The sequence below is a fragment of the Danio rerio genome, chromosome 18 (genome assembly GCF_049306965.1).
Source record: "Danio rerio strain Tuebingen ecotype United States chromosome 18, GRCz12tu, whole genome shotgun sequence".
Lineage (NCBI taxonomy): Eukaryota > Metazoa > Chordata > Actinopteri > Cypriniformes > Danionidae > Danio > Danio rerio.
The window spans coordinates 9,457,042-9,481,068 of NC_133193.1; the positions used below are offsets into that span (position 1 = coordinate 9,457,042).

At 36.5% G+C, this 24,027-nt stretch overlaps 1 protein-coding gene across 1 annotated transcript in view; it reads right to left on the bottom strand.

Moving 5' to 3' along the window:
- Positions 1-24,027, bottom strand: part of mapk8ip2 (mitogen-activated protein kinase 8 interacting protein 2) — a 61,794-nt gene that overhangs the window by 32,038 nt on the left and 5,729 nt on the right. The window contains exon 2 of the mRNA XM_679994.11: positions 1,780-1,885. Coding sequence (XP_685086.6) covers positions 1,780-1,885 — 106 coding nt within the window. The remainder of the gene's footprint in view (positions 1-1,779; positions 1,886-24,027) is intronic.

Genomic DNA, 24,027 nt, shown 5'->3' on the forward strand with positions numbered 1-24,027 from the left:
AAAATTGATTTTATTTTAGAAAAATTCCAGAATTTGAAATTACTAAACAGAATTCAGAATTACATTGTAAAGCTGAATGTGATGAAGAAAAAAAAAAAATTTATTAAAATAAGAAAGTATTTGTTTAATCATAAAGTTTGTAAAAGTAAACTTCAACACTTGTTGATTGGTTTTCAAAAAGTGGAAAATTTTGAAGGTTTGTAAGCCGTACAGAGGACAACAGACAGTAAACAGACAGTTATACTGACAGATAGAATGACAGATAAAATAACAGAAAGAATGATACAGATGGATGGATGGATGGATGGATTGACAAAGAGAGCAATGGATAGAACAAATGACAGATAAAACAAAAATGGATGGATGGATGGATGGATGGATGGACGGACGGACGGACGGACGGACGGACGGACGGACGGACGGACGGACGGACGGACGGACAGACAGACAGACAGACAGACAGACAGACAGACAGACAGACAGACAGACAGACAGACAGACAGACAGACAGACAGACAGACAGACAGATAGATAGATAGATAGATAGATAGATAGATAGATAGATAGATAGATAGATAGATAGATAGATAGATAGATAGATAGATAGATAGATAGATAGATAGATAGATAGATAGATAGATAGATAGATTGGAAGAAAGATACGATACATACAATACAAGAACGATAAATAGACAGACAGAGAGACAGACAGACAGACAGAGACAGACTGACAGACTGACAGACTGACTGGTTGGTAAATGGGTGGGTGAGTGGGTGGATGGATGGATGGATGGATGGATGGATGGATGGATGGATGGATGGATGGATGGATGAATGGATGTATGGATAAATGGATGGATGGATGGATGGATGGATGGATTGATTGATTTTCCCAAAAATAATTTCTTTGAGAAGCAGCCATTCCATTCTGCCAAAAAATCTAAATCAACACTGACTTACTGTCATGAGCATACGTGAATATTAAATCTTTCAAACCAAAAGCCTTTTAAAATGCAAATGAGCTCTTCCACATGCACCGTTGGTGAATGAAGTGTCAACAGTATTTCCACTAGTGTAATTCTTCATATCCATATACATCCATATGTGAACGTGTACACTAGCTCTTCCCAAGGGTAATGACAGAGCTACAATTTAAAGTTTCTTCTTCTTACATGCCAGAAAGACCATAAATGCATCTGCACAGTGGACTCATCCCAGATAACACAAACTATGATGCAAAACTGGGAAAGTGCAATTGTGGTATACTGTGCAAACGAGTTACTCACTTTCCTTATTTTGCTTTTTCCTTCTTTGTCAGGGGTAAACACAGCCAGTCATTGCTAATGAACTGTGATAATTTAATGCATTGCTATGTTGTTGTTGTTTTTTTTTTTTTCCATTTTTCATCATTCTGACATGGGCGTCAAGATGGTGCAGTGGGTAGCACGATTGCCTCACAGCAAGAAGGTTGCCCGTTCGAGCCTCAGCTGATTCAGTTGGCATTTCTGTGTGGAGTTTGCATGTAGTGCATGAGTGTGAATGAATGTGTATGGATGTTTTCCAATGATGGGATGCAGCTGGAAGGGCATCCGCTGCGTAAAACACATGCCAGATAAGTTGGCAGTTCATTCTGCTGTGGCAACCCCAGATTAATAAAGGGACCAAGCCAAAAAGAAAATGAATGAATGAATGATTGTTACATGTCAGAATAGAATAGAATAGAATAGAATAGAATAGAATAGAATAGAATAGAATATTTGCATTGTAAAAGTGTCATACCTTCTCATAGGGGTCAGAGTCATAGTTGAGGCCTATACCACAGTCATCTGTGATTTCAGACAGATCTTCATCATCAAACTCCTCCAGACTGATGTCATGAGCCGGCCTGCAGACAACACAGAAAATAATCATGAACACACCAGTTCTCTCTTTAGTGGAAAGGCTCATAAATAAATCATAATTTCCTCAAATGTACTGAATTCAGCAGCTTTAAATGAGGCATAAGTTTAGAAAATATTGTCAGCTCATTGCATCCGTGATGCACTTGCTAATATAGAGAAAGCTGTGTGTGTTTGTGTGTGCGTGTGTGCGTGTGTGTGTGTGTCCCTGTGGATGTCTGATTTGAAATATGAGCTGCCAAGACATATTAGCTGATTCCACACACACAGGTCACGGCCCTAAGAAATCCACAAGGTCACTCATACTAGCACATCATATATATGCACACACACATACGCACACCTGACATGCACACACTCTCAGAAATAAATCACACAAGAGGTGGTGCCCTTTCACAAGGTATACATTTAAATTTCAAGGGCTCAAATCTGGAATTTTCAGGTTCCAATTTGAATTGTTTTTCAAAATATATACTATTGTACTGTTTTTGTGTAACTTTTTTCCTGCACCACACCTTTAAACAACATCATTTGTGACCCCTGTGACACAAAACCAGTCATAAGTGTCAATTTATTGAAATTGAGTTTCATCCATCATCTGAAATCTGATAAATAATCTGCACACTGATGTATGGTTTGTTGGGATAAGGGAATATTTGTCCAGTATACAGCTATTTGAAAATCTAAAATGAAGATAAGAAGGATATATATATATATATATATATATATATATATATATATATATATATATATATATATATATATATATATATATATATATATATATATATATATATACATACACTCACCACCGGCCATTTTGATAGGTACACCTTACTAGTGCCAGCTTGAACCCCCTTTTGCCTTCAGAACTGCCTTAATCCTTCTAGCATACAATAAACAAGATACTGGAAATATTCCTCAGAGATTTTGTTTCATATTGACATTGGTTGCAGCAGAAATAGAGACTCATCAGACCAGGCAACGTTTTTCAAATCTTCTATTGTCCAGTTTTGGTGAGCCTGTGAAAACTGTAGCCTCATTTTCCAGTTCTTAGCTGACAAGAGTGGCATCCGGTGTGGTCTTCTGCTGCTGTAACCCATCTGTCAAAAGGTTGGAAGTGTTGTGCATTCAGAGAAGCTCTTCTGCATACCTCAGTTGTACTGAGTGGTTATTTGAGTTACTGTTGCATTTCTATAAGCTCAAACCAGTCTGGTCATTCTCCTCTGACCTCTGGCATCAACAAGGCATTTGCACCCACAGGACTGCAGCTTGTCATGTACTATAATTACATCTGTGTCTTTAGGATGGAAAATAGGAGGCATGATGGGAAGTTTTGTAATGTTGTTATTGAGTTCACGCCGTAGAAGAAAAGAGGTGGTTGTAAAATGTTAACCAGTGTGTGGCTGATTTAATTCAGAAGTATGTACAATCTCTAAAAGAACATTTAAAGGCTTAAGACACACAAACATAACACTGCTCACTGGATATTTAATCTTTTTTTGACCATTCTCTGTAAACCCTAGAGATGATTGTGTGTGAAAATCCCAGTAGATCAGCAGTTTCTTAAATACTCAGACCAGCCTGTCTGGCACCTACAACCATGCCATGTTTAAAGTCACTTAAATCACCTTTATTCCGCATTCTGATGCTCGTTTTGAACGGCAGCAGCAGCTTGACCATGTCTACATGCCTAAATGCATTAGGTTAGAGTTGCTGCCATGCGATTGGCCGATTAGCAATTTACATTAACAAGCAGTTGGATAGTTGTACCTAAAAAAGTGGCCGGTGTGTTTATTTACAATAGGAAATGTACAAAATGTCCTTATGGAACATGATGTTTACCTATACAGGGCTTATAACATTCAAATACGTTTTTTTTATAAAAAAAAAATGGATAATTTTGACTCATAAACTGTATTTTTGGCTATTAAGAAAAATATAGCAGTTCAAAATAAGTGTTGTGTGGTCCAGGGTCACATTTCTTTCCTCTACCATTCACGTTCATTACTTATAAATGGGTTAGCGTGTTGCTAAATACGGCCAGCTTCTGTTCTGCCTTTTTTGGGCTCTTCTTTGGCTCAGCAAAATGCATTAACCTGGATATTAGTGTTTGCTAGCTACTAACGCAGGGCCGATTGGATCTGAGCTGAGCTCCACACAGCTGACAGCAGTGCTGCAATGCAGCTTTTCACAGCCAGAGCGTCACAATCACACAGATCTGTAACGTATGGAGGATCCAAGACAGAACAGGAGAAATGAGGAGGAGGAGAGAGGCTTGTTCACTGGGTGCACTTATCTGAAAATATTGACAACTTAAATATAGATATGGATCAGAAGCCCACAGCACTTTTATTTGTACAGCTAATACTGCTGATTTGTTGACTAAGCATGAAAATGATGACATATGATTAAAAAAACTCTCATATAATAGTTAATTCAGGATCTAAATTCTGATTAGATGAGTTGCTTTCAAAATTGATACAAAATGATCAGAATATCTTTCATTGCATGCAAATGATTGTTTATTAATTATAAAGAATGTTCAATTCTAAGGGTCCAGGATGCTTTATATATCCTCTACTAACCTAAAGGTTTAAATTGTTAAAAGAATAGGTCCTCTTAGAAAACCAAAATAAATTGTTAGCACGTCCCTAAAATAAAAAAGAGATTAATTTAAACAAAACATAAAATGTCCCATGACCTGTACAGCACAGTTTCATACTGGATTAGATCCATGCATCTTGATGATAATATCATTTTAAAAAGAAATAGAAATATAGAAAACAGATGTAGTGAAACTGACTTTAAATTCCAATTCAAAAGAGATTCAGAAGCTCTTCAGATTTCTTTGGTTTCTGATCATCTGTGATACTGTATGTGAAGCAATATCATCTGTGCACTTCATAAAAACGCTTTACCCATAATTTACACTGTGATGAAATGCTTTCTGGAAGTTGTTTTTGGTCCTTTAATGAATTATGTAAGCATTTCTCATTCACTCTATTATTTTTTACACACAAGACCCATTTAAGTGAATCACATTGTGAGTCAATAATGAGTCATTTTGTTCTAGATTGCTATGAATGTTTATGCTATTCCTGGTCTTTGTCAAAACATGTCAGATAAAATTATCACAAGCTATGTGCAGAAAGCAAGCCAGCCAATATCTTAAAATAATAGAATCAGTATCCAAAATGGCCAAAATTAACGTCCTGGATTAACCTTCATTTCACATACAGTATGAAGTCTTGTCAAACTCTTTCATCTGCATTAATTTCAGAAGTTCTGTTATAAGTGGCATTTGCTACATCCGTCTTTCTTTTTTGCTCTGAAATTGTGCTGACTTTGCCTTAATCTGATCTCATCCCGATCAATTACAGAAGTGCACTTCCTATTTCTCTTATGTTGGCAAAATGTTCTCAGATCTGTAGCCCAATGATCAAAACTATAATAAAACGCAACTAAACAGATACTTTACAAAGCACCCCATAACCTCAATCTCATCATCTAGCACAATTTCATCATTGGTGTAAAGCAGTGTTTCTTAACCACATTCTTGGAGGAACACCAGCTCTGCACATTTTTCATGTCTCCTTACCCAAACACACCAGATTCAGATCATCAGATCTTTGACCAAGGCTAAAACACACTTTAGAGACATGCAAAACATGCAGTGCTGATGGTCCTGAATGTGGTTGAGAAAAAAAGTATGAAACGGCCAAAATATATCAAAACATTTCAAAAAATAAAAACCAACGCATTGAAACAGTCTAAAAGTAAACCACTTCCACAGGAAAACCACAGCCAAAAACATATAAGCAAAACAATCCTTAAAAAATTATTTGGAGGTACATTAAAAATGTATTCTCCAAAATAAAATATTAAATATTAAATCTGTGTGTCTATTTTAACACCAAATGTCAGAATCTACCCTGTAAATCCACTGATATTGAGTCATTTTTATTCCCCCCAAAACTGCACAACTCTGACTCAACCTAACAACATTAAACTTCACCAATCTAGGTAGAAATTGTCAGTAATTTTGTGTGACAGCACAAAATTAAATAGCTTGTCATAAACAGAGTTTCTGCAGATTTCATCATGTCAAATTTTAAGCTTTTTCAGACCTTTTTAAGTCCATTACTAATGAAATTTCAGACTTAAACAGTGCTAAACGCAAAATATTTTTCTCTAATGGCCCAGTTGGGCAAATGGAAAAGTCTTTTACTTGCCTCATCAAAAATAAATAAATAAATAACATAAAAAAAATAACCACATTTTAAATAATGTGTCAAAACCTTAGACTGTAAAAGATATGGACGTTAAAAAGATATAGGTTTTGTGACGTCACCTATAGGTTTTTCCATACGCAAAAAAAAAGCTACAATTACGCATGGCCAACCGTCGCCATTTTGTTCGTGCGTCATCGCACCGGCTGGGGGTAACCAAACAAAGGCAAAGAGGCGGAGCGTGAGCAGAGCTACAGACGTCTGCTAGCATTTTGTTTAAGCCTGTCTTTTCTTTGGGAGAAACGCTTAAAAATTCATTACCTGCGACTCGTTTGTGTTCTGATCACATTTTTTTGGTTGTACACTATATCAATAAAGTGTTTAGTCTTGTAAAACACAGCTGTAATACATTGAGAGACTAAGCATTGTTCTTATGATATTTTCTACAGGAGAAAAATGCAAATTACATCCAAACACTTAAAATATAGTCTGTGTTAGTAAATGCAGTGCTATTTATAAAATCCAGGCATACCTCTGTATGACAGTGTTTCACATGACTGTTCTAGAGCCTACAGCTAATCAATCTGTCAGATTCTGGAGTGCATTACAGGTCTAAAGAACATTATATATATCTAATAATAAGAATAATACATGATGGTATATAAGTATATAATTTCACTCACTTGAGAACTGGAGGCCACGTGAATGGATTTGTGAGCACAATTAAGTGCACACAGCATGCCATATTATCTGATACTTGACTAATTCCAAAAGGCAACTGACTGTATAAAGTCCCATAAAACAAAACAAAATACGATGTCTATGCAGAGTTCAGTGGCTAATCAGCCGGAATCAGCTGAGGTGAAGTGATGGCGACCAGCGAGACCTAGCTGTGGCCACGCTCTTAATTATGCAGACCTAATATAACGTAATATAAAGGAAACAGAGGAGTTATAAAAAAAATCACCCCCTCACAGTTGTCATGAAGGGTAAGATTAGCTATATGACCTAAAATCGTTCTTTTTATCAGGCTGTAAACACCTTTTTCTGCTGTGAAGTTAGCTATTTTAACAGTGTGCTCAATAGAAATGTGCTTTATTATGGAGCCATGACAAGCAGAATTTCTATGAATTGCAGTTTCAGTTACTTCCGTATTTGCTTCACGAGAGAGAGCGGGAGGTTGCCGCTTGGTCAACATAGATTTACGTTTTTTAAATTACAAGCTTTAATAAATATAATAGACTGAATATCAATAAGTGTACATGTACATAGGATACATAATACCCATTTAAAATGATTCAAGACCTACAAGACTTTTTAAGGCCTAAAATCTTAGACTTGAAAGACATTTTAAGACCACGCGGACACTCTGATAAACTAGAGCATGTTAAATTTGTTGCCTCAGTGTCCTGTCCATCAAACCCTGATGCACAATGAAAATCAAGTGTGTGTAATCTGCTGATGTGTGTGACCTGTGGGTCAGACTGCAGATGAGTGGACAGGAGATGAAATGCTGAAATCAGGGATGCCAGGCTAACGTTGACACTGGCACTGCCTTCATCCTTCATTTTCCCCAGCAGTAACTGGCAACCCTGACTTTACTGGAGCACAACAAAATGACAATCTGATACAAACAGTTTCTCACTTCAGAGCAAACAAAGGGTGATCATTTAGCTGTGTGGATTTTTTCATGCTTCTAACAAGCTGTGTTTGTTTCTTCATTGTTTCCTAGTGAACAGTAGTAAGCATGTAAAACTGAACGAAGTGTAATGAAAAATGTATTCACAATTAAAGCTAATGATACATTTATTTGAATGCACCTACTACATAAAGCCTCAAACACTCTAAAAAATTATCTGCTTGTTCAAACTACTTATATAAAATGAGCTGAAACAACCCTATTTTTGAGATTTTTGGTGGAAGACAACTTGATTGTTTTATATTTAATCTAATTAAATTGGTTAAGTTAATTTAATCGATTTGTGTTGAATGGACAACATGAATAGATTGTATGGGACACTGCATTTTTTACAGTATACTGCAGATTTATACACTGTTTAACAGATGACTCTGGTAATTTTGTTGATTTTGGTAACACTTTAGTTTAGGTCACAATTCAGGGTATTAACTAACCATTAATTGACACTAATAGGTTAATAAATTTAGTTTAGATTGTTTTTTCTTCCGCAAAATCATATTAATATAAATATGTACTGTTGTGTGACCATGGACCACAAAGCTAACCATAAGTGTCAAAAAATGAGGATTTATGGATCATCTGAAAGTCGAAAAAGTAAGCTTTCCATTAATGTATGCTTGTTTAGATCGGTTACTATTTGCTCGACGATATGAAAATCTGGAGTCTGAGCTTTCAAAATATAAATATTGAGAAAGCGTCCTTTAAAGCTATTTTATTTATACTATTTTATTTATAGTAGATAATTACCTAAAAATCATCAAAATATTAAAGAAAATTTGATATTTAATATTTTGACATAAAAGAAAAATTATTAATTTTGATTATGCAATGTATTTTTGACAATACATATATTCACTTACCGGCCACTTTATTAGGTACACCTTACTATTACCAGGTTGGACCCACTTTTTTCTTTAGAACTGCCTTAATTCTACCTGGCATAGATTTCAACAAGGTACTGGAAATATTCCTCAGAGATTTTGGTCCATATTGACATCATAGCATCACGCAGTTGCTGCAGATTTGTTGGCTGCACATTAATGATGTGAATCTCCCTTTCCACCACATCCCAAAAGTACTCTATTGGATTGAGTTCTGGTGACTGGGGAGTTCATTTGAGTACAGTGAACACATTGCTATCTTCAAGAAACCGGTCTGAGATGATTTGCACTTTCACAAGTACAAGTAGCCATCACTTAAATCACCTTTCTTCCCCATTCTGATACTCAGTTTGAACTGCAGCAGATCGTCTTGACCATGTCTACATGCCTAAATACATTGAGCTGCTGCCGTGTGATGGACTGATTAGAAATTTGCAATAACGAGCAGTTCGACAGGTGTACCTAATAAAGTGGCCGTTGAGTGTATGACTTTTAAAACACACAAAATAGGCATGTTTGGAATGACACACATAATCAATATCATTACAAGTAATTTACTAAATGAAAGAGTGTTTTGAAGTAACTATTTTTTTACTCTGAATCCATGTACAGCGATGTATTTGCAATGTCAGAGAAAAGCATATGAAATGTGTCAAGCTTCCTCAGTACTTCCATAGAAAAATTAAATACATTTTTCAAACCTCTGCCAACACGTCATTCTGATTAGACCACCATTTACAGGGATTTTCAATGCTGAAAGTATTTCTACATGAGCCTCTAATGACCTTCCCATGAGATGAAACATGGGAGTTTAGAAATAATCCTACATACACGAGAAAAACGTTAAGGATCCAGACAGTGGATTGTGTGCTTTGAAGGAGCGTTTTAATGAGCTTCCATTTAATCACTGAAATATTAGAGGATTTAGAGGAACGTCACTACTCTGTGAAAGTCAACCCGAGCATGTGTGTGTTTAAGATCTAATGCTACTTCTTTTCAAGGTTGGCTAAATCAAATCGTGCCTTGCACATTTACATTCTGGTGCATCCAGAAAAAGGATCTCCAATCCAGCAAGTCTCTCTTCACTCACAGCCCATGTTCAGATCTAAGCTGTGGCTTGAGTGCAGACAGTACAGGAGCTCTTGGGAGAAGCCAAGCTCTATACTCTCTAGAAGCACTCTGAGATATTAGTTACAGTCTCACATTGATTCATGAATTATGAACAAGTAGACAAAAAAAACAGATCTAGCAGCAGCGGTAATGATGGGATGCATATGCAAACCCATTTATATTAACCTATAAGATGTGTCTAAGATGTTTGTTTTAAGCATATTTTAGTGCTTTACATCAAATAAAATTTTTGTATTTTTGACAGAAATGTGTTTATTGTGTAAGTCAATATTTTAAAACTCAATTAAGTTTTGCAACATGCAAAAACTACACATAAAACAACCCTAGAAAAAATATAAAGAGCTCGAAAGCCAGGTAACGGAGGTTAAAGCTCAATTTTTTTCTCCAAGTAGTTAGTAATGGATTTTATCTGCTTCTTTTGAACACATTTGCCATTAATGCAACTTATTTTTTAAACCAATGCAGAAAAAACTACATTACAAATAATGCTGTACAGAAAATTGTACCGATTGATCTTCCTATGTTGTCAATATACTTCAATATTCGTACATATTGATATGGTCGCCTCACAGCAAGACAGTCGCTGGTTCAAGTCCTGGCTGGGTCAGTTGGCATTTCAGTGTGAAGTTTGCATGCTCTCCCCATGTTAGCATGGCCCTACAGTCCAAAGACATGCGATATACATGAATTGAATGAGCTAAATTGGCCGTAGTGTATGAGTATGTGTGAATGCAAGAATGTATGGGTGTTTCCCAGTACTGGGTTGGGGCTGGAAGGACATGCGTTGCATAAAACATTTGCCAGAATAGTTGGCGATTCATTCCGCTGTGGTGACCCCTGTTAAATAAGGGACTAAGCTAAAGAAAAGTGAATGCATTAATGAATGAATGAAGTTTTGTAATATGTCAAGAAAACACATAAAGCCACACTAGAACAACTATAAAGAGCTCAAAAGTCAGGTTACGGAAGTGAAAGCTCCAATTTTTTTTTTCTAAGTCGTTAATAATTGATTGTAGATGCTTCTGTTGAACACATCTGGCATTGAGGCAACTTTTTTCGTTGTTGTTTTGATGCTGATAATCTACATGACAGATAATACTGTGCAGAACACAGAATGCTGTCAACATACTAAAATGTTCATATTGATATTTTGCAATAAATATGAAATTGATACAAACAACTGCAAATGAATTTTATATTCCTACATTTTTAATTTGGCTGTGCTATACATAATGTTTCATAAGTTGTTACGTACATACTTTTTACGTACAAAACTTTTTATTAAATCCATATCCAATAAATGAATGGGAAACGTTCTTCAGGAACAACTGCTGCTGAACAAATTCATGGTATTGATACACTGAGAAAATGGTGTTTGCTGTTTGTTCAAACTACTAATTTAAAATGAGCTCAAACGATACAATTCTTGAGTTTTTTGGGGGGAAACTAAATTGTTTAATGTTCAAAAACTAATAAATTAACTTAATTCCTTTATGTTGTCTCAACACAAATTGATTGTGTGGAGCCCAGCCTTTTTTACAGTTTACCAATAAATATACCAAATATTAAGAACTTTAAAATAGACAATATAAGACAACACTTGGTAACACTTTATTTTGATGGTCAATTTGAGTATTAGTAGACTGTACTGTATGCTTAATACGTTTTAATACTGCTACTTCAACAGATATTTAATGGACTATAAGAAACTTTGCAAGTACATGTCAACTTATATTAACCCTAACCCCAACAACCTAACAGTCTACTTGTAATCTAATGAGAATTAGTTGGCATGTAGATGCAATGTAATTTAAATTCAACAAATGTACCATCAAAATAAAGTCTGACCCAACACTTAATATTAATGCAATAACATAAGAAACTAAAATGCACCCAACGGAAACTACATCCCAATATCCAGGCAACCATCAGCATGCCCAAGCAACAGCATTGCAACAGGCAAAATACACTCAAAATCATTTAGCAACAACATGGCAATGCTCTAACAACCACCCGCAACATCTTAGCATTGAGCACATAAACACATATTTGTGTTTAGGGATGCACCAATATAGACATCTTTGTCAATTGTGATAACAGACCAATAGCTCTTCACATTCAGAAGCTGATAACTGATATAAAGGCTCATATTGTCTAAATATATCGAGCTGATCATTTTCTTAAGAGGTCAAAAACAACCGTATTAAAAATAAACGTTTGTCAGCTGATATGCAATATAGTGCATATTAGTATTAGTGTATTAATATATTGTGAATTGCTACTTTTGATTTTCCTAGTAATAACAACAAATGTCATTTATATACTATAAACTCAACCGGCCACTTTATTTGGTACACCTGTACAAGTGCACCGGTGAACGCTAATTTCTTATCAGCCAATCACATGGCAGCAACTCAATGCATTTAGGCATGTAGACATTGTCAAGACGATCTGCAGTTCAAACCGAGCATCAGAATGGGGAAAAAGGGGGATTTAAGTGGCTTTGAATGTGACAGGGTTGTTGGTGCCAGACGGGCTGGTCTGAGTATTTCAGAAACTGCTGATCTACTGGGATTTTCACGCACAACTATCTTTAGGGTTTACAGAGAATGGTCCATATGAGAAAATATCCAGTGAGCGGCAGTTCTGAAAGCAAAAGGGGGTCCAACCTGGTACTAGTAAGGTGTACCTATTAAAGTGGCCTTGAGTGTATATAAGTTTCATATAGGTATTCATACTAACTGTTCACACATTTGCTGTGAAAAGAAAAAACGAATAAAACATAAAAATTCACACTAAATTCTTGCATAGATTCCCTTTATGTAGGCGTGAGTGAACAGACAAGGTTGTTGACTGTAAGTCATAAAAACAAAATAATTTCATGTCCCATCTTCAGGGCCGCAGATGGGGTGTTACTCGTATAATTAATCAAAGATGAAACATCTGTTTTGCCAATGAACTACTAACCTCTACACAGAAAACCCTATCAATCTTATAAACGAAAAGATTTTTTATTACGATTCAACCATTCAAAAGCTTTTGATGGTTACTCATCATGACTGACTGTGTTTTGTGCAGTGCTCAGTCAGTCATTCATCACAATGGATAAGACCAAACACAGCTGTGATCTGCAGGAAGGGGCTACTGAGCTTCACTAAATGGGAAGTGGAAAGAAGAAAATAGCAAAAACACTGAAAATGCCTTTTTCCACTATCAGGGTTATATAGATATTTACATTAGATGTTGCCTATGCTATTGTTATCTATTGGAAGGAATGCGTCAATAGAGCCGGCATTTTAGTTCAGGGTAGTGCTCCTTTGAAATCAATGAGGGACCAAAGTGTAGTGGAGGACTGGCCATCCAGAGCCATTGAAAAAAACATATATACATATATCTATCATGAGTTTTCCCCGTGGTCAGTATGCAAATATTTTTTAAATTACGAAAATTATCATTTTACATCACTTTTCTACATCGAGGGATAAGTGACCGCACGAGCAATGCAACAAAGAGCAGGTGTTTGTGTGCATGGAAATGTATTATCCACCCTGCCTGTTAAATTTGATCTTATCCGTGTCCTAAAAACATCCCCCTCCCCTTTCACTTCTCATTCTAACAGAGGGAGTGATTTGTTTGCGAATGAATCTCCGTTATGAACGACTCGCCGACAATAACACAAGATTCTGGCACCGCAGCACTTCACTGTCATATTTCATTTACACTGCTTGCTTATTTTATTCAATAAAACTAGCATAAGCCTAATATTTAGTGTCAGTTGGTGCTATTATGGTCAGTGCAGTAAGTGACTGTATTATCATCAATACTTGTTTAGCACAAAAGTTCATAACATACAAAACCCTAAAAAACTAAATCCTAACTATGAAATGTTCTGCCTTTGTGCTTTGTTTTTTGTTTTTTTTGTTTGCTTGTTACTACACTCGTACACAGCGCTGAAGTCCAGCATCTTCACATTGGCTTTGCAGTTGAATGTCATTTGTGCTGTGAGCACTGTACAAATGTGGCGGTGCTATTGAGGCATGTCAGGGTCTGTATGCGATATCAAGTTTGTATATCTATGTCAGGGCAATAATGAAGAAATTCAAGTAGAAGTGTTATGAATTATTCTGAAGAGGACATGTATCTGTCTGTCAGGAGGAGGAATCAAGGAGAAAAAATCCCCAAGAATCAGAAAAGTTAGTTGGGTCTTGGGGTTTATAAAGTTGCCAAAACTACAATCTGATGATATGTTTCATCTAAAAAGAAACTGAATTTTATTGAAAATGTTTCAGTTTTCTTTTTTTTTTAAAAGCAGTGTTGGGGAGACTACAAGTCTAGCTACATTTTCAGTAGCTCAGCAACATACACTCTCAGAAATAAAGGTACGCGGGCAGTCACTAAGGTGGTACACTTTCAAAAGGTACAAATTTGTACTTAAAAGGTCCATATTAATACCTCAAGGGTACATATTAGTACCTAAAAAGTCCAAAAGTGTTCCTCTTAAATTTTTTAGGTACTGATATATACTTTTGAGGTACCAATATGGACCCTTTAAGTACAAATGTGTACCCTTTGAAAAGATACCACCCCATGACAACTCGCGTACCTTTATTTCTGAGAGTGTATGCTAAAATGTAGCTTTTCCAGTAGCTAGCTCCTTTTCCAGCAAGAAGAGTGGCTTGAAAAGAGCTACAGTACATTTACAAGATCACAATAGTGTATTGCACCCATCTATTGGTAAATCACACATTTCATGGTTTTAAATGTATTTATTATAGTTATTTTGTAAATAAAATTAAGCAAAAAGTTTAAATTCAATCTACAGATTATTCTAACAGTCGGCAATTAACCTGAAGTTTGAACTTTTTGCAGTTGGGTCTGTTCTAGTTCGGATCATATTCTCACCACAAACCAACCACTCCAGGGTTCCACTTCAAGGAGGTCTCGGTAAGCTTTTTTGGTCTGCTTTTGGTGCACATTCGAGTGTGATTGCTACATTCACACCTGCCCAAACGAACCGCACCAAGAAGGAAAACGAACTCTAGTGCGATTCAACCAAACTAAACAAGGCAGGTGTGAAAACACCCTTAGTTTATTAAAGTGCATGTCTTTGGACTGTGGGGGAAACCTGAGCACCCAGAGGAATCCCACACCAACACGGGGAGAACATCCAAACTCGAACCAGTGACCATCTTGCTGTGAGGTGACAGTGCTAACCACTGAGCCACCGTGTCGCTGGTGGATGGCACTGTAACTCTATTTTTACTTTTTATCTTTCCGACAACCAACAGTTGGCCCCTCCAAACCCATTACTCCAAATTACAAATGGTGGGGCATGTTTGAGGCCCTAGGGAAGAACATAATCTGCCAATCATTGGCTGTTGCCAAGCAGCGGCTGTTCACAGGGTGATGTCACACCATTACCAGAACACCACTGAGACACAAGGCAGGTTAAGTAGGGTGAGGTCACCTCTGCAGCTGTCACCATGACAACCACATCCCACCAGAGACAACCTTAATGTGCTGAATCATGCATCTATTCAATAAGCTGGATTGTTTTCAAACAACGTGAACTTCCGAATTGATGCATGCACTGAAAATGTAATTAATTCCAAATGCAAGGTTCGAGGAAGGTGGGAGGCTTACATGTAAGTACAATTACAACAATAAACAGAAAGTGCTTATTATGTTGATTCTCCATAAACAACCAAGACATGCTCACCACAGAACTGATTTGTTTTTCCCTTGTCCTCACCTCTAAGTCAAAATGAACAGAACGAACTGAGAATTTAGTGACGCTAATGAAGCAAGCAAATCCTCAGAAAACCCAGCACTTGACTTTAGGTGTCTGCAGTAATTATGAGAAAAGGAGAAGAAGAAGAAAAAAAAGACAGAACTGTAAATGAGAGAGGAGAGGGAGTGTGAAATGTGCATGATGTAAAGGTTACACAGGTCATGGGAGATTTAGTGAAATGGTATATAAAATTGCTAGGAAAAGGACAAAAGAAAAAGCTGCTGAGATGTGTATTTATGTTAGGACACTGTGTTCGGCATCTTTAAATTTAGAACATGGATATTTTTGGATCATCAAATATTATAATATGAATAATAAAGAACTCCTATTATACATTAAAAAGGGTCATATTTTGGTTTTGGGGGTCTCCAACAACAGGCTGATATGCATGCAAGGTCAAAAACACTTTTATTGTCTTATAATATGCATTTATTTTTACCTAATTATCCCAGCGACTCTAATAAGATTCGTTCAGTGATTCATTTGTTCCCAAACCCCACCTTAGCGTGAAGCTAATCTGCGCTGATTGGACCAATGACAGCCTGTTGTAATTGGCCGACAGTGTTTGGCGCGAGAAAGAGGGAAAAGCCTACCATGGCTTATCGACAGTATTAAAGCAGTCAGAGTCCATAGTGTATGTGTGAGCATACCTGCCAACACTCCTCCCCGGTCCTCAGCATTTTGGTACAGTCTGTGAATCCCCCGGGTTCGCTAACATTGGTATAGGATGCGATCGCAGTGGCCACCCGAAACATGCTTCATAGTAGTTAACTTACTAACACCACAGTGTACACTACCAGGTTCTCAACAGTGTTATTCAGACACCTCACCCCTGAACCTAACTTCTTCAGTGTCCCAGATTTTTAAGGACAACTGTTGGAAGGTATGTGTGTGAGCCCAATGCATGAGTGCATTAAAGCAATGCAGTTAAACACCAGCATATTGCTCTATTCCTAACCATGAAACACATTCAGTATTAATCCACACAGCGGCAAAAGATGAACTATTCTGAACCTTGACCGTTGCACATGTGTAGGAACAGCTGACCGTGGCCATAGCAATGACAAACGGCTGTGGAATGTGAGCTCATTAACTCCTTTAAATCCGTAAACAAAGCAGCATGTGTCGCATTTTCAACGTGGCTAAAGACTCGATATGAATATAAAGAGTTAACCAGATACAGTACAAGCGGTTAGAGTAACAAAACACAATTAAATGCATAATTTGCAAGCAAGAGAAAACAAGGAGGCAGCCATTTTAATCGAACTTACTTACGGTTGTGAAATGGAGGAAGAAACTAATCCATGAACTGTGTACTGTAAAGTTTGTTGAGCTCTGACAAAGTCTTATACATCATTAGTCTTTTCTGATCCTTCCTTTAACAAACGGCCAACAAATCCCCTGTTGTAAGCCTGTAGATTCCAGGAGCACTCATCAGAATAATGACGGGAACTGAGGTATAATTCTGAGGTATTTTTGTAAAAATAAACTTCAACCATTGACTCTTAACAGTTTCATCTTTGCGGAGAGAAAATAACACTAACTTTCCCCTTACACTTCCAATAATATCTAGCTGAGCACAGCGTCTACATGACTTGATTCAACCAGGATCTGCTACAGTGTTTGTGGGCCACAGGTTTCAATTTTCCCGGGTTTGCTCACGCAACAATTGGGCGGAGCTTATGTTTCGTATCGATGTCACACCAAAACAGCTAAAGACTCGTTCTCAAGATGATTCATTTGAAACACTATGAGTCAACTCTTTTATAAATGAATCAATAGTTTTAAACAATGTGCACTTTCAGATGTAAGCCTTAGCTGGATATTTCACTTCACTTAGAGCTGTTACACACTACGTAAGGTCATTTTCAAAAACCCGTAATAGGGGCTCTTTAACATTTCCTCTAATCAATCATGAGTTCAATTTGTTGACTAAGTTCACCTAAAAATGGAGATGTGCCATTAATTTACTATGATGTAGGTGACTTGCTTTTCTTCAGAAAAACATACAAGGGACCAGTTGTGCAAAAATCACTTTATAAGGAATTTAAATACAGTTGTGAGTCATTAGCAAAGACAGCCCTGAATGAGAAGCAGCGGTCCGCCATGATTATGTCAGCGACTAAGAGATATTATAAACATAGTATTTTAAGGATAAACACATGAACACAGGAATCTCCATACACTGTATTTTATATATGTTTTTTGACATTTTTAGTTTTTCACAGAGATAGCAAAGTCCTGTTTTGCCACTATGCTGATGAATAGGCTTTTGTAGTTCACTCTAAATATGACTGGGCTTTCATAAAGCAACCGTGACTACGTTTACATGGACATCAGTAATCAAATTATTTGCCTTAATCTAATTAAGACGATAATAAATTAAGTTGTTTACACGAGTTTCTTTTTGAATATTCCTTTCATGATTCCGTTTTACATGTAGCACATAATTCGATTAAAGTCTTTGCGTCACCACGCTATTCACATTACCTCTGGAGTCTCATGTAATTTCGGGTGTTTTATTTTTAATTGGTCAACTTTAACTGCAGTTTGGCACTTTCACTTTCATTCAGAATCATTTATGCATGCCCGCCGTGACAAACAAGATACTGGATGCAACTATTACTGCTGGAAGAGTGTTGTTTTAATAGAAGTTCATAGCGCATGCTGAATGGAAGAAAAAAACAAACACTGCATTTGGCAATGCAGGTGTCTGTGGTCTGCACTGACTCAGTAAGTGCAAACAGTGTCAAAACAGCTGTGTGTGTGTGGGTGTGGGCTATCCTGTCGCAAAACGCAGTGAAAAGTCCTATCATGACAGTAATAGTTCGATTAGGGTGTTTACATGTCTGTACTGGACTTCAACAATGCGACTACAATCGGCATACTCCATGTCTTAATTCGATTTCTCTTTAGTTCGATTATGACCTTAATTGGAATAGATTAATCTAAAATCGCTGTTTACATAGTCGACTCTTAATCAGAGTTTTTTGCAGAATTTATCGCATTAAAATCAAATTATTGGTGTCCATGTAAACGCACTCATTGGGTCAAATGTGGAAAATTTCTATTTAAAAGGTACTTTTGAGCCTAATGGCTGGATTTGTCCATATTTGACCAAATATTGGGTTTACAATAATCCAGCATTTTAGAGTGTTTTGTAAATAGTGCTTAGTTTCTTCCAAAGAACAATTGTTTGCTTTACGCGACCTCAGTGTATCATCAATAGCCAAAGGTATTGATTTTATTTTGCTGTCAAAGCATTGACTTTCATTTTTTTTTTTTTTGCATTAATAAGGACACCAGTTTCAGCTAAAAACCTTTAATATTGAAAAACTAAAATCACCTACATACTGCATGACCTGAGGGTAAGAAACTTGCACATTTTAATTTTCATGTGAACTTCCCTTTTATTAGTATATCTCACTAATACACGTTCACAATACTGTCAATCATCCTACACCAAAGACGTGTTATGTAACAGATCATGCGTGAAAAACAATCTCTGAGGACATGAAGCGACTACAAACCAGAAATCCCTGCCCACACTTTCTCTTCTTCTCTTATGACGAAATTACATTACGTGACTCAGAGCAGAAACGTAGTTAAGATGAACCTTTCATCACTATCAATATTCTGATCAGACATGCTAATTAGATCTCAAGTAGGTTACACAGCATCATCAAATTGGATTTCAAGTATATGCTATACATGATGTAAGAATGTCATGTGACAGTTAATCTATTGTAATACTATTGTAATCACATTCTAAGTATACACTCACTGGCCACTTTATTAGGTACACCTTACTAGTACCGGGTTGGACCCACTTTCGCCTTCAGAACTGCCTTAATCCTTCGTGGCATAGATTCAACAAGGTACAGAAAATATTCCCTTAGAGATTTTGGTCCTTATTGACATGAGAGCATCACACAGCTGCTGCACATCCATGATGCAAATCTCCTGTTTAACCACAACCCAAAGGTGCTCTACTGGATTGAGATCTGGTGACCGTGGAGGCAAATTGAGTACAGTGAACTCATTGTCATGCTCAAGAATCCTGAGATGAATTACGCTTTATGACTAGACGCATTGTCTTGCTGGAAGTAGCCTCCAGAAGATGGGTAAACTGTGGTCATAAAGGGATGGACATGGTCAGCAACAATACTCAGGTAGGCTGTGGTGTTGACACAATGCTCAGTTGATACTAATGGGCCCAAAGTGTGCCAAGAAAACATCTCCACACCATTACACCACCACCAGCAGCCTGAACCGTTAATGAAAGGCATGATGGATCCATGCTTTCATGTTGTTGATGCCAAATTCTGAACCTACCATCTAAATGTCGCAGCAGAAATCGAGACTCATCAGACCAGGCAACGTTATTCCAATCTTCTATTGTCCAATATTGATAAGCCTGTGGGAATTGTAGCCTCAGTTTCCTGTTCTTAGCTGACAGGAGTGGCACCCAGTGTTGTCTTTTGCTGCTGCAGCCCATCCGCCTCAGGGTTGGACATGTTGACAGAGATGCTCTTCTGCATACCTCGGTTGTATCGAGTAGTTATTTGAGTTCTATCAGCTGGAACCAGACTGCCCATTCTCCTCTATCCTCTGGCATCAACAAGGCATTTTTGCACCCACAGAACTGCCGCTCACTGGATATTTTCTCTTTTTCGGACCATTCTTTGCAAACCCTAGAGATATTTTTAGCGTAAACATCCCAGTAGATCAGCAGTTTCTGAAATACTCAGACCAGCCCAAAGTCACTTAACTCACCTTTCTTCCCCCATTCTGATGCTCGATTTGATCTGCAGCAGATCTATTTGACCATGTCTACATGCCTAAATCCATTGAGCTGCTGCCAGTTGATTGGCAGATTAGATATTTACGTTAATGAGCAGTTGTGAACCTAATAAAGTGGCCGATGAGTGTACACACACACACACACACACACACACACACACACACACACACAAACACATATATATATATATATATATATATATATATATATATATATATATATATATATATATATATATATATATATATATATATATATAAATATATATATATATATATATATATATATATATATATATATATATATATATATATATATACGTACATACATATATATATATATATATGTATATATATATATATATAATTATTATTATTTTTATTTTTTTTTCAACACTGTTCTTTTGAACTAGCTCTACAAAGAATCATGACATACTATATTGTTTCCACAAAAACATTAAGCAGCGTGACATTTTTCCTGATATTATCGATGCCATTTTACACTGTGTGCCCGGTAACACTATGTACTGCATGAATAACTCTGATATACGTGTTACGGCTTTCTGTTTTTACCTGCTGGATCAGATTTTCCTTCCAAACTGATAATTAAATTCTAACTGAAACCAAACGGATGTTTCGTGCAAAACTCAAAACATTCAGAAGCAAAATGCACACACGCAAACATTTTAATAGTATTTCAGTATTTCAAAGGGAGCAGCTGTAGACTTACATAAACAGCTTATGGAGAGGATGCTTTCATGAATGTGTTCTTCAAAGGATTATTATATTTGTGTGTTATGTGTGTCTCTTTCTGTCCCTATGCAGCGTGCGAAAAAGCTTTAGGTGCTTATAGAGAGCATCGGCCTTAAGACCACATGTGCATTACCGAGTACTGCTGAGCCATCATCTCTCTCTACCACACACAAGCAAGTTAGTTTTGGTGGTTTATGAGGACGGCTTTTCATAGGCGTAATGTATTTTTACACCTTACCCTAACACAGTGTCCTAACTACACACGAGGCAAAGCCTTGTCACGTGATAAAAGGTATCTTTTCCATGTTAAAACTAATTTTTGTTCTAACCATCTGCAACATCGACGCACAAAATTTCTATTTTAGAAATGCTTTCTATTTCTGCAACTTTGTGTGAGAACAACAGCATATACTACTACTATGACAGATCACCTCAGGTACTGATTATGTGCTTTATTTAATGTTAAATGCTCACAATATTAATTTATATAGCCTTGTTTGATATGTATTGCCATACTGAAAGCAGCAGAAGATAGATCACTTTAGATCTTGAAAATAAAATAACTAGCAGACAGATTGAAAATGAAAGCTGAGTTTCAGTGCACTTCAACAACATCAGCCACTCAGTAGCCTATTAATAATGTTAAAGAGGTTTAATCTGTTTTGATGAGATTAAAAGCCTTTATTATTTGGTTGGGAGTGTGGTGGCTTGTATTTAAATGTTTCTGTCAAGTCACGTCGTGTTTGGTACAGACAGACCAATTGCTTGTCGCTGGAATCTTGTCATGTTGCGTGTTATTAGGACACGATGTAACCCTAACATCAAGCCTCACATGAAAAAATCTGGCAAATTTTAAACGTCAAAAGCACTTATTAAATATTATGTTTAAGCCTTTTTAATTACGAGGACACACGGCATGTCCTCATAAACCACCTCAACATTGTAATACATAGGTCATACTCATGTCATTATACAAATTTGTGTCCTCGTAATCCATTAAAACCAGCACACACACACACACTATATGTGAACCAAGCCACACTATTCTCCCTGGACAGTGAAAATCCATTAAATAATTCATCCCACACACTGTATGAGAAATAAGGAAACCCTTTCTCCTGTGAATTAATGCTCCACATCGTTTTTTTCCAATATTCACGATGGTAACATCAAAATTAAATGAGTTTATTCTAGTAAAATACGTTATATTAATTCAAGTGCAATACATCATTCAACTTTCAGCAGTGAAATTTAAACCACACTGAACTGAACTAAACTGAACTTCAACTCTGAAAACTGGACAGACAGTTTAAGGTTACTAGAACTTCTATGTTAAGCTGCTTTGATTCAATCTAGATTGTAAAAGTGCTATGGAAATAAAGATGAATCAAACTGAATTAATATTAATAAAATATTATAATAAATAGCATTATACATGATTGTATCTGATTGCGTCACATTAAACACTGGGGGTAAAATTGTAAAAGTTTATGAGTTGTTCTTCTTCCTATAATTTTTTTTATTAAATCGGCAGTAGATGGTGATGCTACTGTGTAAAGAAACACAATGCACCTGCACAAATAACATCCTGTAGTCCTGCATTGTTGTTTTGGGTTGTTATACATCAATTTTACAACATTAGGGTTTTTGTAGTTGTTGAAATCCTATTTGCAATCCTATTTGTTACTGAAATCCTATTAAAACTATTTTATAACCTGTTTTTAAATGTTTGCATTTTTCAATACCCCAAAATGCAGTTGTTAAGTAAATGCACTAGGACTGCAACTAACGATTATTTTAATAATCGATTAATCTGTTGATTATTTTTCGATTAAGCGATGAATAAATAAAGCATTCATTTCCAACCATTTATTCAAAGAAGCTCATCCCTAAGCTGTTATAATAATAATAATAATAATAATAATAATAATAATAATAAAATAAAAACTAAGTAGTTTTGTCCTGTTTTCAATCCAAATACTTAAATATTTTTAGATTAAGATACATACTACACACATGAAATAGCATAAGAAATTATGTCTTGTTTTCTAAATAAAAAACCCTCAAAATTAAGTGATTTTTGCTTAAATCAAGTTAAATTATTTGTGAATTGGGTAAGAAAAATAATCTTAATGAGATATAATCTCAAACAGCAAGTTTTACCAGTTCACATAAACGTGTAAGTGATCATGATCTATAACATGAGATGGTCGTCACCATGTTTACTTGCCGCAGGTAAAAAGCAGAACGCAGGATTCAGCACGCAAATTTACCAGTTACTCCGGAAATACACACAAGTGGCTGGTGAACTTGGAGAAGAGTAGATGCTGTAAAAAAATGCTGGGTACAACACAATTCCTCCATGCTGTCCTGACACAAATCAATTAAGATTATTTGTTTGTTTTTACAAATTTAGGCTGTACATAAAACAATTCATTGATTCAGCAATTAATTCAAAACAACAATTGATTCAGCTCATTTTAAATAAGGAGTATGAACAAGCAGCAAAAAAAAAATATATATTTTTTTAACTTGCATTTTATGTTTTGGCCAAAACATTTTAAAGTTGCGCTGCTATTTGACCAGGCGGCACGGTGGCTTAGTGGTTAGCACTGTCACCTCATGGCAAGAAGGTCGCTGGTTCGAGCCTCGGCTGGCTCAATTGGCATTTCTGTGTGGAGTTTGCATGTTCTTCCCAGGGTTCACGTCCGTTTCCTCTGGGTGCTCCGGTTTCTCCCACAGTCCAAAGACATGCGCCATAGGTGAACTGAATAAGCTAAATTGGCCGATTTAGTATGTGAATGTGAGTGTATGAGTGTTTCCCAGTGCTGGGTTGCGG